This window comes from Camelus ferus, chromosome 25 (genome assembly GCF_009834535.1).
Source record: "Camelus ferus isolate YT-003-E chromosome 25, BCGSAC_Cfer_1.0, whole genome shotgun sequence".
Taxonomy (NCBI): Eukaryota; Metazoa; Chordata; class Mammalia; order Artiodactyla; family Camelidae; genus Camelus; species Camelus ferus.
This window is the reverse complement of record NC_045720.1, coordinates 34507866-34521119: the sequence shown is the minus strand read 5'-3', so window position 1 is coordinate 34521119 and position 13254 is coordinate 34507866. Positions and strand designations below refer to the sequence as shown.

General features: G+C 38.3%; 1 protein-coding gene across 2 annotated transcripts in view; it reads left to right on the top strand.

Annotated features, from left to right (window-relative positions):
- The window catches only part of INTS8 (integrator complex subunit 8), a 52430-nt gene that overhangs the window by 25621 nt on the left and 13555 nt on the right, over window positions 1-13254 (top strand). For both annotated transcript variants that reach the window (XM_032467903.1, XM_032467902.1), the window contains exons 17-26: window positions 2767-2951; window positions 3396-3429; window positions 4114-4170; window positions 4253-4314; window positions 6782-6900; window positions 8433-8536; window positions 9286-9336; window positions 10835-10908; window positions 10994-11058; window positions 11213-11256. In XM_032467903.1, coding sequence (XP_032323794.1) covers window positions 2767-2951; window positions 3396-3429; window positions 4114-4170; window positions 4253-4314; window positions 6782-6900; window positions 8433-8536; window positions 9286-9336; window positions 10835-10908; window positions 10994-11058; window positions 11213-11256 — 795 coding nt within the window. The remainder of the gene's footprint in view (window positions 1-2766; window positions 2952-3395; window positions 3430-4113; window positions 4171-4252; window positions 4315-6781; window positions 6901-8432; window positions 8537-9285; window positions 9337-10834; window positions 10909-10993; window positions 11059-11212; window positions 11257-13254) is intronic.

Sequence of the window (13254 nt, the reverse complement as noted above, 5' to 3'; positions counted from 1 at the left end):
ACTCAGTCGTAGCTCAGCTGCTCAGTATTGAGAGGGTGCAGTAGCTTCTCCCTTCGCCGCTCTTAGCAGTGACCCCTGTGTGGCTGAGCACCGGGAGGCGGCGTGCAAGGGCACAGGATGTCGTGATGCAGGTTGCCTAACCTTGGGCTCAGTTACTTCGCTGCTTCCTGCGGTTCCCCCTGATCTGGCCCCAGGGGAGGAAAGATATGTGGTGACCTTGCTGCAGAGCCACTGAGACATCTCACCGTCTCATCCAGGTTAGGATTTTGTGTGCCTCCTTCCCTGGTTGGCCCCTTGCTCCCTTGTTAATGTCAAAGAGAAAGGAATCAGAGAAAGAAGTCCAGAGTAAGGGATTATGTTTTAAAAATTACACAATTTGGAGCAGCTTCCGAATTTCGAATTCTGTGCAGAGTATATAAACCTATGCTTAGTTGAAGACTCTGAAAGGATGTTAACAGTCATTATTGCTGGGTGATGAATAAAACTCATCAGTTTTATTTTCCATTCTATTACATATTATTTACTTGAATGTCTACTAATTATCGCAAAAAGGAAAGAAAAAAATCTTAAGCATGTGACCAAAATATGACCTTTTGAAATAGTAAAAAACTGTCCTGCCTCTCCCTTGGCTCGGCGTGGAGGTAGTATAGAATACTGGAAAATGTGCAGGATTCGTGGGCACTTGGAGTATAAAAGCTTGACTAGTATGGGGAGGAGGGGAGGCTGGTGGTAACGGAGGTAATGGTGTAGGACAGAGACCACGGCTTTTCATATGGCCCGAGAGGCCTTTTAAGGTGTGGGAGCTCCTTCCCGCCTTCGTCCCCTCTGCTGCTCGTCCTGCCGGCGCTGCCTGCGGTGCAGCAGCGCCCGTGGGTCCCTGCACACACAGTGCGTTCTCTGCACGTGCCTGTGTGGGTGCACTCAGCCAGGTTGCCCTTCCCACTTTTGCCTGATTGTGTGGTTTCTTCGAAGCTTTCCATAATTCCTTTCCCTGCAGCCTTGCTCCTCTTGTTACTTTTGTGCTGTGGACATGCTTCCTTTGTTGTGTTTATACTGTGCAGTGAGTTACTTGTTCACCTGTCTGTCTTCCTCATAAAACAGTGAGCTTCTTGAGGACAGTTAATTTTTATATTCTTAGTGCTTTGCTTGATACCAGCACACAGGAGATGCTCAAGAATGTAGAATTCAATTGACTTGGGGCCTCATACCTCTGAAGACTCTTCCTTTTACTTAAATGTAACTTGCTTAAGGTAGTGGCCTTCAGCATGATCCCGGACAACAGGAAATGAAGTTGAGATCAAAGCAGTGCATAACCTGCCTGTACTGTGATGCTGGTTCTCAGAGAAAAGTGTGTGCAGTAGGTACACAGGATGGAATGTTCTGCTAGACTGTGGACCCTTGATTTCTGTTCACACAGCAAGCTAGGGGTTTTGACATCATTTGCACTAGTTTTAGGAAGCACCAGAATTCTTGTAAATTTTCTTAGGCGTGATCCTGAAGTTGTGATTACATAAGAAGACGTCCTTGTCCTTAAAGATACATATTGAAGTATTTAGAGGTGAGATGGGCCTGCAACTACTTTCACATAGTTTAACAAACTGTCAGTGTAGATAGATACATAAAGCAAGTATGGCAGAGTATTCACAGGAAGTCAAGTAAACAGGTATTTATTAAACTGGTCTTTCAATTTTTCTATGTTTGAATTTTTTATTCCAAAAAAATTGGGGGAAAGACCACTGTTTTCACCTTTGTCAAAATCCTGCCTCCTTCTTATAGAAGCCACCTTAAGCATTGGAACCCCATTATGAACATTTTCTAGGTCCAGTCAGGGAACTGGAATTTCTTGATGGACATGAATTATCTTTGCTACTTCACCCTCTAAAGAGAAATGATGTGTAAGATTTACTAAGAGCAAACAATAGAGGGGCCCTCTCTTGCTTTGAAATTATAGAGGGAAAGAAATGCTGGATTTGGCATATAAGCCTGTTTCTTTCTCTGCATTTTGGGCCTGCCTTTTGCTCTCAGCCCTTCTACTCGGTATTTCTGGGTTCCTACACCTTTGGTCCTGAAGGCTGCCTTCCTTCAGGTCAGTCACTCTCAGTAATCTTCCCTTCCTTAACTCTGGCCTCCTTGCATCAGCAGGAGCTGCATCCCCAGTTACTACTGGTTTTTTAGAAGTAGCGCTAAGTCTTGTTCCTTTATTCTGCCAACTTCAGCGTCCATGTTTTTGCTCATTTTTTCATTAAAAATTTTAAAAAGTAAAGTATGTGTTTGTGAGTGAAATTTAAGCACTATTTTAATCTCATCTCTGGGCTTTTACAGTTAACACTGTAGTGTGTATGTTCCATGAGGTGGTTTTTTTTTTTTGTTTGTTAGTTTGTTTTAAGTGGGGACCATACTGTGTGTATTTATTTAGCAATTTTTTTTTCAGTTAATAAATTGCATACCTCTTTGCACTGTCTCAGTTTTGTTCTCATTAGACTATACTTGTTTTTGCCCTCTTTAAAATATAATTGTTCAGAAACAAGGCGATTTATAATGTGGTAGAACCAGAGGGTCCTCTTCCCAGATCTGATTCAGATCTGTCAGTAGACGGTGAGCTCTAAATTCCTCAGTGGCTAGATGAAGGCACAGCATAAAATAACTGTGCTTTGGCTATATGGGCAATTATCCATCTTTCTTCAAATGTGCCTTAATTATACAAATAGCCTGTATGACATTACAGATTATCTTTTGTGTATTTTCTGTTTGTTTTTCATGTTACAGCTTGGACAGCTTTTAGCAGCTACATGCAAAGAACTTCCAGGCCCTAAAGAAAGTAGACGGACTGCCAAAGACCTTTGGGAAGTTATTGTTCAAATCTGTAGTGTGTCCAGTCAACACAAACGAGGAAATGATGGCAGAGTTAGTTTAATAAAGCAAAGGGAGTCTACGTTAGGTATAATGTATCGGTATGTTTCCATCAGTTTGGGTTTTTTTTAGTTATTTATACTATTTGTACTGTTTCAAGAACATTATCTGCCATTATCCTTGCATATCGTAAAGATGGACCGTGTAAGAATTCTCTGATGCCGACCCCTGACGGACTTGTCTGGTGTGGCCACCTTTGGAAATAGTTTGTATGTGTGTTGCTTTAAGAGACTGCCTGTTAATCATTTAAAATAATCAACCTGAATTCAAAAACAATGTCCGTAGTTAGATAGTACTGAAGAAGTCACATGTGATTAAAACAGGAAAGAAATTTTATTAGGTTAGTACGATGAAACGTTACACTCTTTTATACAGGCGAAACTGGAAAGTTAGGTGTAAACTTTCACCTGTAATTTACTTTTTTGATTTTATTTTTAATTTCTGATATTAAATATATATACAAAAATTTTGTGGTTTTTTTGTAGGAGCGAACTGCTTTCTTTTATCAAAAAATTACGGGTAAGTTTTATTAAAAGTTGATTTAATTACTATTGCTGATTTCAGTAGAGTATGACTAAAAATACTGAGTGCTTAAATGATGATTATTTAACTAATTTGTTAATGTGCTTTTCATGTTCAGTGATTTTTTTTTTCTTCTTTGAGGATGGGATAGTCTAAATGGAGAAGTTTATTTTGCATTTACCTTACAATGTTTTAGTGAATAGGACAGGTTTTTGTTTTTGTTTTTCCTTAATTGTAAAGAAGTCTTCCTAACAGGGCTAGATGTGAGACCGAGCTTTGCTTTTTGCTGATAGGATTAACGTCATACTTACTTACTGGACATGACCTAGATTCCATTCTATAAATGATATTTTGAAGAATAAAAAGTCAATTATTTTTAGAGGTAGCTGGAAGGACTATATGGAAAGAGATCTATTTACTCAATTTTAAAAGGCATTTGAGGACTTGAACACTATAAGCCAGACACCTAAATATGGTCATTTTTGTGTAAATTGTGTGTTGTGATTTCTTTCATGAGATTGAAAATAAAGTTGATCTTTAGTGTGCTCTGAACTAAAGATGATGGTAACTTTTAAAAGGGTAAGAATCTTTCGAAAGAAAATACTTTGTATCCTTGAAGTTGATAGGAGAAAGATTAAAATATATATAATATTTAAGGCTTCTCTGTTTTCTTCCTCATAGGAACCATTGGTTTTGACTATTATTTTGTCACTCTTTGTGAAACTTCACAATGTTCGGGTCAGTATTTCATAATTTCATTTAAAAAAATCTTTGAAAGAAATTTCCTTTTAAATCACACTGTTTTTTTTTTCCCCTAAAGGAGGACATTGTGAATGATATTACAGCTGAACACATTTCTATTTGGCCATCCTCCATCCCCAAGTAAGAAGTATTGTAGCTTACAGCCTGTTGAATTGTTTCTGTGTTTAGAAGCCTTCCTGACTGATAGAAATGTCCCTGAATAATCTGATTAAAAGTTCTGTTAGGACTCTCCAGCCAGCTTTGTGTTTCTCTGTTACAGCAGTGATTTTCCTAAAAATTGTGGGTAAGGCGTAACTCTAAGTAAGAGCTAGTTATCCTAGCCTTAAGCCAAACCGTGCCATCTCCAAGTGGTCCTGATTCGTTGTCAGTGGTAGAATTAGAAGGCTGAGGCTCATGAGAGATGAGTTTTACCGGGTTTTTCTAGCACTGTGATTATTGGTGGGTCCCAGCCCTTTCTAGTTGCCTGAAGAAGTTATTAAGTTACTTTAAGAACTCTTCCCTCTTACTTTCATTACCTGAGAATGTAAGGATGGTGAGGGAATTTTTTTTTTTTAGGGAGAAGAAAATTGTTCCTTTTCTGGAAGAAGTCGTTTACATTTTTCTCTTTCCAAACATAACAACTTCTCATTCAGGAGAATCTGTTGTTTCCTCATAAATATTACTTTTTCTTTTCTCCCTTCCCCCACCAGTCATCTTCTTTGTGCCTGAAGGGTCTAGGTCTTATTTTATTGCTCTTAGTGGCATCTTTGACGAAGGAAAGATTCTAGTAGATATGTAAGCAGGCAGCAGAATGAGAGTTACTTGCCTCCATCTCAGTCTTAAGAGACTGGACACTGAGACAGGGGTTTGGAGGGTCAGAAGTGGGTGAGCCACCCTCTCCTCCACTTACTGAGCCTTCTTCCCAAAGGAGCACTTTGCTTCCTGCAGGAAATAACCGCAGATTTTTACATAAAATTGGTATATAGATAGCAACCCGAGAATCAGAGGTCATTTTGCCTTTTTAATTGATGGTTATAACACCTCTTTGGTGTTAGATTTTTGGCCTAAGTTTAGACTGTAAACTGGTGATTGATTTTTTTCAGTGTGTATTTATAAATGAGGCAAAAGAATGGTTTACCATAGAGGCTCTGAGCCAGACTCACAGGGTTTGAGTCCCAGCCTCTCCGCTTACCAGGTATATGACCTTGGGTTAGCTGCTTTCCGTGCCAGTTTTCTCATCTGCAAAATGGGCATAAGAGTAGTATCTACCTCAGAATCCTGAGGATTAAATAATACACTTTCTAAGCTAGGTGTTTGGAGTAAGGGTGGCCACATAGTAGGGTTTAACTATATCTTCGTGATAAAATTACTTTAATGTAAATTAACCCAGAGAAAATAAAATATGACTGCATGTTTGACCAGAGAAAGTATTTCTCTCAAGCAAGAAACCTTTTTTTTTTTTTAATTGAAGTACAGTCAGTTTTTGAGCGAGTCTTTATTGACTCCCAAGAATACTGTGAGAATGGTATGGATTAAGTTTACTGTTTTAAAATTGACAGTTTGATATGTAGATCGAATTCTTAGACTTCAACATTTTTAAAATTACTAGAAGATATAATCATAAACCAGTTTATCTCATTTAAATAGATGTAAACAAATGAGCTGTTAGTAAAGAGTTGGGTGTTTGCTAATAGCACCACAGTCCTTTTCCACTATGCTGGGAGCAGTGGTGAGTTACAGCAAAATCTTACCTCAGGGCAACAGAAGTACTTTGTCCAAGTTCACCTTGTAAATGATAGAGCCAGGACTTGAACCTCACGTGTTTCTGAATCCAGAGTGTATGTTCTCTACCAGTGGGTCTCACTGCTTCCGGGAGGTAGGAGCTGTCAACCTGTTTCATGGGTGTTGGCCTCGCTCTTAGCCTTTTAGTTCTGCCTCCTCATTCCGTGTCTCAAGACTTCCAGGTTTAACCGAGCTCAGAGCACTGGCCCCATTCCCTACCCTTTTTTGGATTCTTTACTGCTACTAAATGCGCTGAAGTGAGATACACTTGCCACATCTAGCCCCCAGCCTGTGAGGGCCAGTGGATCATCTAACCCAGAGCAGTTAGTTACTTTTATAAAAAGCCGCAAGATGGATTTAAGGCCACATAGCAGTATTGTTAATATCTGAGCCCTTGTTTTTGTGGCTAACATAAAAATCATGTGGGGAATGTTTATGAGTCTGCCCCTTTCATTTTCTTGTCTGTAAACTGTGTATAAAAAGTTAGTGATAGGGTGTCATCATGCCACTTTATATGCTTTATTTTGTAAAATATTTAAAGATACTTTTTTTAGAGTGGCCTAGTGTACCTTCTTTGGCATTTTGGGGGGAAAAGGAAGCAAAAATCAGATTGTTTTCAACTCCTTATAAAAAGTTAACTTATCACACTTCCTCAGATTTGGTTGTTTTGATAGTTTTAAAAGATTTACTCCTTGTAGTAGTTAACATTGTATTTATGGTCACTTAAGTTTTGACTAAGTCTTTTTGTTTTTGTCCATAATAAATGTGTGTATGGAATTTGAAGCTGACTCTTAGATAGAGAGGATGTTTATTGTCTTTCCTTTAGCCTCCAGTCAGTGGACTTTGAGGCTGTGGCGATCACAGTGAAGGAGCTCGTTCGGTATGCGCTCAGCATAAACCCCAACAACCATTCCTGGTTAGTTATTCAGGCGGATATTTATTTTGGTAAGTGAGATGTGTGGTTGCTGTGTGTTTTATTCTTGTAGCACTTTTAGAAGTAGAAATAAATATATTACACATTTTATTACAGTACTTAATTAAACTTGTTTTTGACATTCTCTAACTCTTCTTCCTAGATAAAATTGAGAGTGACTGTAATTATATATATGCATTTTTCTGTGTAGAGTCTTTGATTTAGATGCTTTTAATTTTATGTTGACTACTTTTTTTTAAAATAGTAAATGGTCATCTAAAAAGTTGGTAAAGAGGTTAAATTTGAGTTTGCAAAACTGCTGTTTAAAGGTCCTAAAATCTGTCTAGGCACTCTTGATAATTATTTGTGTTCATGGAAATAGAGTCCTAATTCCTTCCCCCGACTCCCCACCCCCGGTTAAATGTGATAGATTTTCCAATGTGATATGAAATATCTAATATTTGTTACTATACAGATTAGGTAAAAGTTCTGACTGGTATCATTCCTGGATCAGTTTTTTTAGGAGTTGATTTTTTAAAAGAGAAAGTTCAAAATGATAAGAATGATATAATGAACCCCCATGTATCTGCCACCAGCTTTTTTTTTTTTTTAAATTAAGTGACTTATTGCAAGCAGCCTTAAGTCATTTTTATTTTTGTTTATTTCATTTTTAAAAATCAAAATATGGCCTGCGTACAACATTACAGCAGTTACAGGTGTACAACATAGTGATTCACAATTTTTAAAGGCTATATTATATTAATAGTTACTGCAAAATATTGGCTCTATTCCATGTTGTATAATACACTCTTGTGGCTTATTTATTTTATATGTAATGGTTTGTTGCCACCCGCCTTTTACAGCAACTTGTGGTCAGTCTCATTTCACCTGTACCCTCACCTGCATTGTCCCGCTCTCTCCTGGATTATTTTTGAAGCAAATAATTGACAGTTTTAATGCTCATTTTCACCCCAGTCTCCCAAAGATTTTATTATCAGGATCTTAATATCTTTATTCAGAATTGATTTTTACTGTTTCTAAATTACCTTGGAAAATTAAGATATGTTTCTAGTACGGGCATTTGGGAAATAAATACCTCCAAATACTAAGTTCTGTGCTAGTAAGTTTGCTGAGAGAGCTGAGCTAAATTCTTGGCTACTCAGTTTTAGAAGGAAAGAAGCTATCATACGACATCTTTAAAGTGGTTTAAAAATAAAGGGAATTTTTCGGGGGAGGTTATAGCTCAGTGGTAGAGTGCGTGCTTAGCATGCAAGAGGTCCTGGGTTTAATCCTCCATTAAAAAATAAACAAGTAAAACCTAATTACCTAATCGCCCCGCCTCCAAAAAAAAGACAAAACAATCAAAAAGAAAGAATTCCTTTAAAAAATAGTAATGAAGGCAGTTTTTCTCAGTGTTGTCCTAGCTAAGTGTTATCTCTAGGTCCGTGGCTTGAATCTGCTTTTGTCAGACATGAAATAATACCTCACTCTTCACAAAAGAGGCCCCATTTTTCTGGCTGTGTGCTGGGATAGGTAATTCCTCACTTCTGTTTCCTTCTTCAAGCGACAAATCAGTATTCGGCAGCTCTTCACTATTACCTCCAGGCTGGAGCTGTGTGCTCTGATTTCTTTAATAAGGCTGTGCCCCCGGATGTTTATACAGACCAGGTAAGTTGCTTTTGTGGGCTTGCTTTCTTCTTCTTTACCTTTGAGTATTCTTCCTGGGCCCCTTTTTGTGTGAGTTTATTCATTTCCTTGTATGTGGTGGTAACTCCCGAATTGATTGCTCTGGACCAGATTGCTCTCTGTATTTCCAGGGCCCACAGACCACTGGTGCTTTGATTTCCCCAGAACACTTCAAACCCAGCCTGTCCGAAACTGATTCAGTGTCATACTCTTCCTTTCTCCCCTCTTATAACCTTCTTTGCATACCAAAACAGAGAGAATGGGAGTCATTTGTTTAACCCTTTGAGTTAATCAAGCACAAACCCTGAATGTCATCCTCTTTTCTTTACTGACCCTCCCACCAGCATCACTCAGCCTTCCAGTCATATTGATTCTACTGCCCAAATCTCAAATGACCGTACCTCCTAAATCTCAATTTTGTTCCATTTCTTTTTATAGGCATTGCTCTTTTCTTTGGTTTGGGTCACCAGTATCATAATTTAATAAATGGCATTTTTCAAAACTTATAATAATGGCTTTTGAAATAAGATTTGAAATTTTTTAGTAGCCAAATTTTTAAATAAAAAATTCTATTTTTTTAGAGCAGTTTTAGATTCACAGCCAAATTGAGTGAAAAACAGTTCTCACAAACTCCTGTCCTCACGCATGTGTACATCCTTCCTCAGAGCGCTGCGTTTGTTACAACTGACATTGACTAGTTTTTAAAAATAATCCGAATTTTGTTTTTGTAGGTAATAAAACGAATGATAAAGTGCTGTTCTTTGCTGAATTGCCACACACAGGTTAGTTCATAATATTATGACGTTGGTCTGTTTTCATGTATATTAGAGTTTATATTAAGTATAAAGCATTGGACTGGGAGGTAGCTTTTATTTCCTGTATCATAATTGCTTAAATTTATGGTATTTAAGAATTTGGCATGTTCTTTAATTTTTTTTAAATAGTTTATAGAATTTTAATTAAAATGAAAGTATGAATTAGGAAACATTGGTCTTTGAACCTTCTAGAAAAAGCATTCCCAAGTATGTTTTCTTATGTTTAAGAGTAGATGTGTACATGACTCATTAGGAAGGTGTAAATCACCACCTCGCTCACTAGGCTGGCTGTAGTTGAAAGACAGTAACACGCATTGGTGAAGATGTGGAGCGATTAGAACCCTCCTATGTTTCTGGTAGGACTATAAAATGGGGCAACCTCTTTGGAAAACAGTTTGGCAGTTCCTCAAAACATAGTATTACCGTATGAGCTAGCGGTCTCACTCCTAGGTATATAGCCAAGGAAACTGAAAACATATGTCCACTGAGGAATTTGTATGTGAAATGTTCATAGCAGCATTACTCAAAATAACCAGAAAGTAGAAACAACCCACATGTTCATCAGCTGATGAAAGGTTAAACAAGTTTGGTATATCCATGCGACGGAATACTGTTCGGCCATAAAAAGGAATGGAGTGCTGATAACATGCAACAACAGGGATGAGCCCTGGAAGTTTTATGTTGAGTGAAAAAAGCCAAATACAAAAGACTTTGTATTGTATGATTTCATTCATACAAAATGTCCAGAATGGGCAGATGTGTAGAGTCAGAATGTAGATGAGTGGTTGCCCGAGACTGGAGGGTGGAGGGGAGGGTGGGGGGAATGGAGACTGACCGCTAATGGGTATGGAATTTTTTTTTGGAGGGGGATAATGAAATGTTTTGGAATTAGATAGTGGTGATGGTTGTACATTTTGTGAATATATTAAAAACCACTGAATTTTATTAATATTATGGTATGTGAATTCTATCAATTAAAATTTTTTTTAATATTTAAAAACAAAATCAGCATTATGACCTACATACCTGACTGAAATGGATCTGTCTTCTCCGTTAAGCAGACTGGCAGCCTACGTTTTACCAAAACGAGCTTCTGTACTTGCCAGCTGTGAAAGGTTTAATTGGAGGTTGTGTATGTCCTCGAATGTCTGACACTTTTATTTGGCAGTTTTCCATTCCCTTCAGTTGTCTAAACTGGCTTTTTGCCATCTTCTCATTCAAATAGAGCTCTAAAAATGTATGATTTAGGTCACCAGTAAAGAAAATATTGGGTAGACAGACACTTGTGTAAGGGCTTCTGCAATTAAAATTGGTTGGAATCCATAAATATGAGCTGATCCACTCAGCATGCTCTGCAAGGCCTCTCAAATTAACTAATGTATTCTTGACATAAGAATTATTAAACCAGTAGAGTCATTGTTGACATTAATTACATGAAACCACTTTCAATTCTTTGTTTATGTAGGTGGCAATTTTATGTCAATTCCTCAGAGAGATTGACTACAAAACAGCCTTTAAATCACTGCAGGAACAAAACAGGTATGAATGGTTTTTAAATAAAATGAAGTTGAAATTTTTCTGCTTAAGGAAGAGGAAGAGGAAGTAACTGAACTCTGTTTTTCAGTCATGATGCTATGGACTCCTACTATGACTACATATGGGATGTGACCATTTTGGAATACTTGACTTGTATCCTTTCATCAACATACGTGATATTAGAACTGTTCATTTCTGCAAGTTAAACAAGTGTTTAATATTGTGTATTTTCTAAGTAAAAGATGAACGGGGTGAGATTCTATCATGTATTTAATATTATCGGATTATTCTTAACTTATACATTTAGATCTTCATCATAAAAGAGGAGAAACGGATAAAAGACAAATTGCGGTAAGTTATTTTATGTCTGTATTCTTCAGTGATATGCTTAATTTCCCTAATACTAAGCCATTTTCTGTCTCACATAGTGCCAGAGTCTGTGTGGGGTCTGCAAGGCTGCACGTGACTTTCCCCCTTGCTGACTTCTGCTCCACCAGCACCCCTCCTGCTCTCTGAATGTGCCGGGAACATCCACCCAAGGGCCTTTAACATTTTCTTTCAGAGACATTCTTTAACTTCGCTCATGTCTATCCTCAGATGTCACCTTCTTAGTGATCATCCTTTCCTGACCATCTTATAAAATAGCAATGTCTCTCCCTCCTTTCCCTCCAGTCCCCTTATTCTCATTTCCCGTTTAAAAGTTTTTTCTGTAGAGTTCACCTACATCTGACATACTGTATATTGACTTATTTGTTGGCTGTTTCTCCATAAGGGTAGGGATTGGTTTTGTCGTAGCTGATACCTAGATGGTGCCTGTCACTGTAATAGATGCTCAGTCATTACTGAGTAGATGAATTATTTAAATTTAACTTACAAGCCAAAACGCTACAAATTTATGGCCAGTTTAGGTAGCCTGACATTTTCTGCATCAATATCGCTGTAGGTAATTTCTCTTTGCTCTTTTACACATTAATAAAAGTGTATGCTGTTTATTAAATGTCTTTTAAAACTTTGTACTTGGACTAAATTGTATGTCCTTAGTTTAGAGGAAACAGTGATAACAGCATCCTTAAAAAAAAAAAAAAAACAAAAAAAAAAAACAGAAACAGAAGAAAGGAAAAAGGACATGAAGCCAGTTCCACTTGATCGGAGGCTACTCATTGTCCCATTTCCAACTTACCCAGGGCTGGAAGGCAGTACTGAAAATTTCCCAGTTCCCTGGTCGGATTTCCAGACCATCTCTATTTGTATCATTTTTAAGTCCCTTTTCCTTAGACGTTTACACCTGCCTCCTTACCAGCTCATTTAACCAATCTCCTGGTTGTTCCTCTATACGCATCAAAAGATGCCCTTATCTAACTACCTGACACCCCTAGCTTTCCAAGCTCCATCGTCACCTTTACTCTTCACCAGCCACCCGTACCCATTGGCAGGCCTTTTTGTAGAATTGCTCTACATATAAGATCTCTCTGCCAATAATGTATCCCTTTCTTACTTCCTGGCTCCCGTGTTCCTCGTGATCAGTGAGATGTTTGAGTTCATGACCAGTTTTCCCCTAGTCTGTTAGCCCTTTCCCAACTTCCCTTCCTTCCCGACTGACCTTGAGTGCAGCAGTTACTGGTCTGTATGCCCTCAGAGATACTGATTCATTTGGTCTGAGATGAGGTCCTGGGATCCAGTTTTATAAGTTTCCCAGGGAGTTCTGATAAACCAGATTTGGGAACCCTGCTATCTATGGTCGATTGTCAGAACTACTCTGATCAATATCTTCAGCATCTTTGCTTTTTTGTCCTTCACCTCACCTGTAAAAGTCCCAACCCTGAATCTGTTCCAAAATTTATGCTTCTTACCCCTAAGGCACTGAGTCCTGTTGGAAAAAGTTCTCCAACTGTGTAAATTTGTGCCACTACCAAACCATGGCCTGCAACCTTAGCTGGCCCCTCATTCCTTTTGTTTTACTTGCCAGTAGTCAGTGGTCTCCATTCTTTTCAGGAATTATTTTAGACTTTTGCCCTACTAAGTCCCTGTCCCCTCTCTCCCTTTTCCATTTTCAGTAACTTCCTTGCCTGTGTTTGGAATAGACCAGAAAAAAAGACTGACCATCTCTGTCCTTGTGCAAGTTAGTCTTGGGGATTGTGGCCCTGGGAGTCCCTGCTTGGCACCTTTAACGTGCCTACAGCTGTGCTCCTTGTCGAGGCCACTTAGTCAGGAAGAGCTCAGGCTGCTCCTTGACGGAGGCAGGGTTTTATGCTTTTGCTTCTGTCATATCAGTGATTCCATCCCTTTTAATTAGTTGTCTCCTGTCCTTTCCCATAGCCTATAAACTACGCTATTCATCCTTCATGGAAA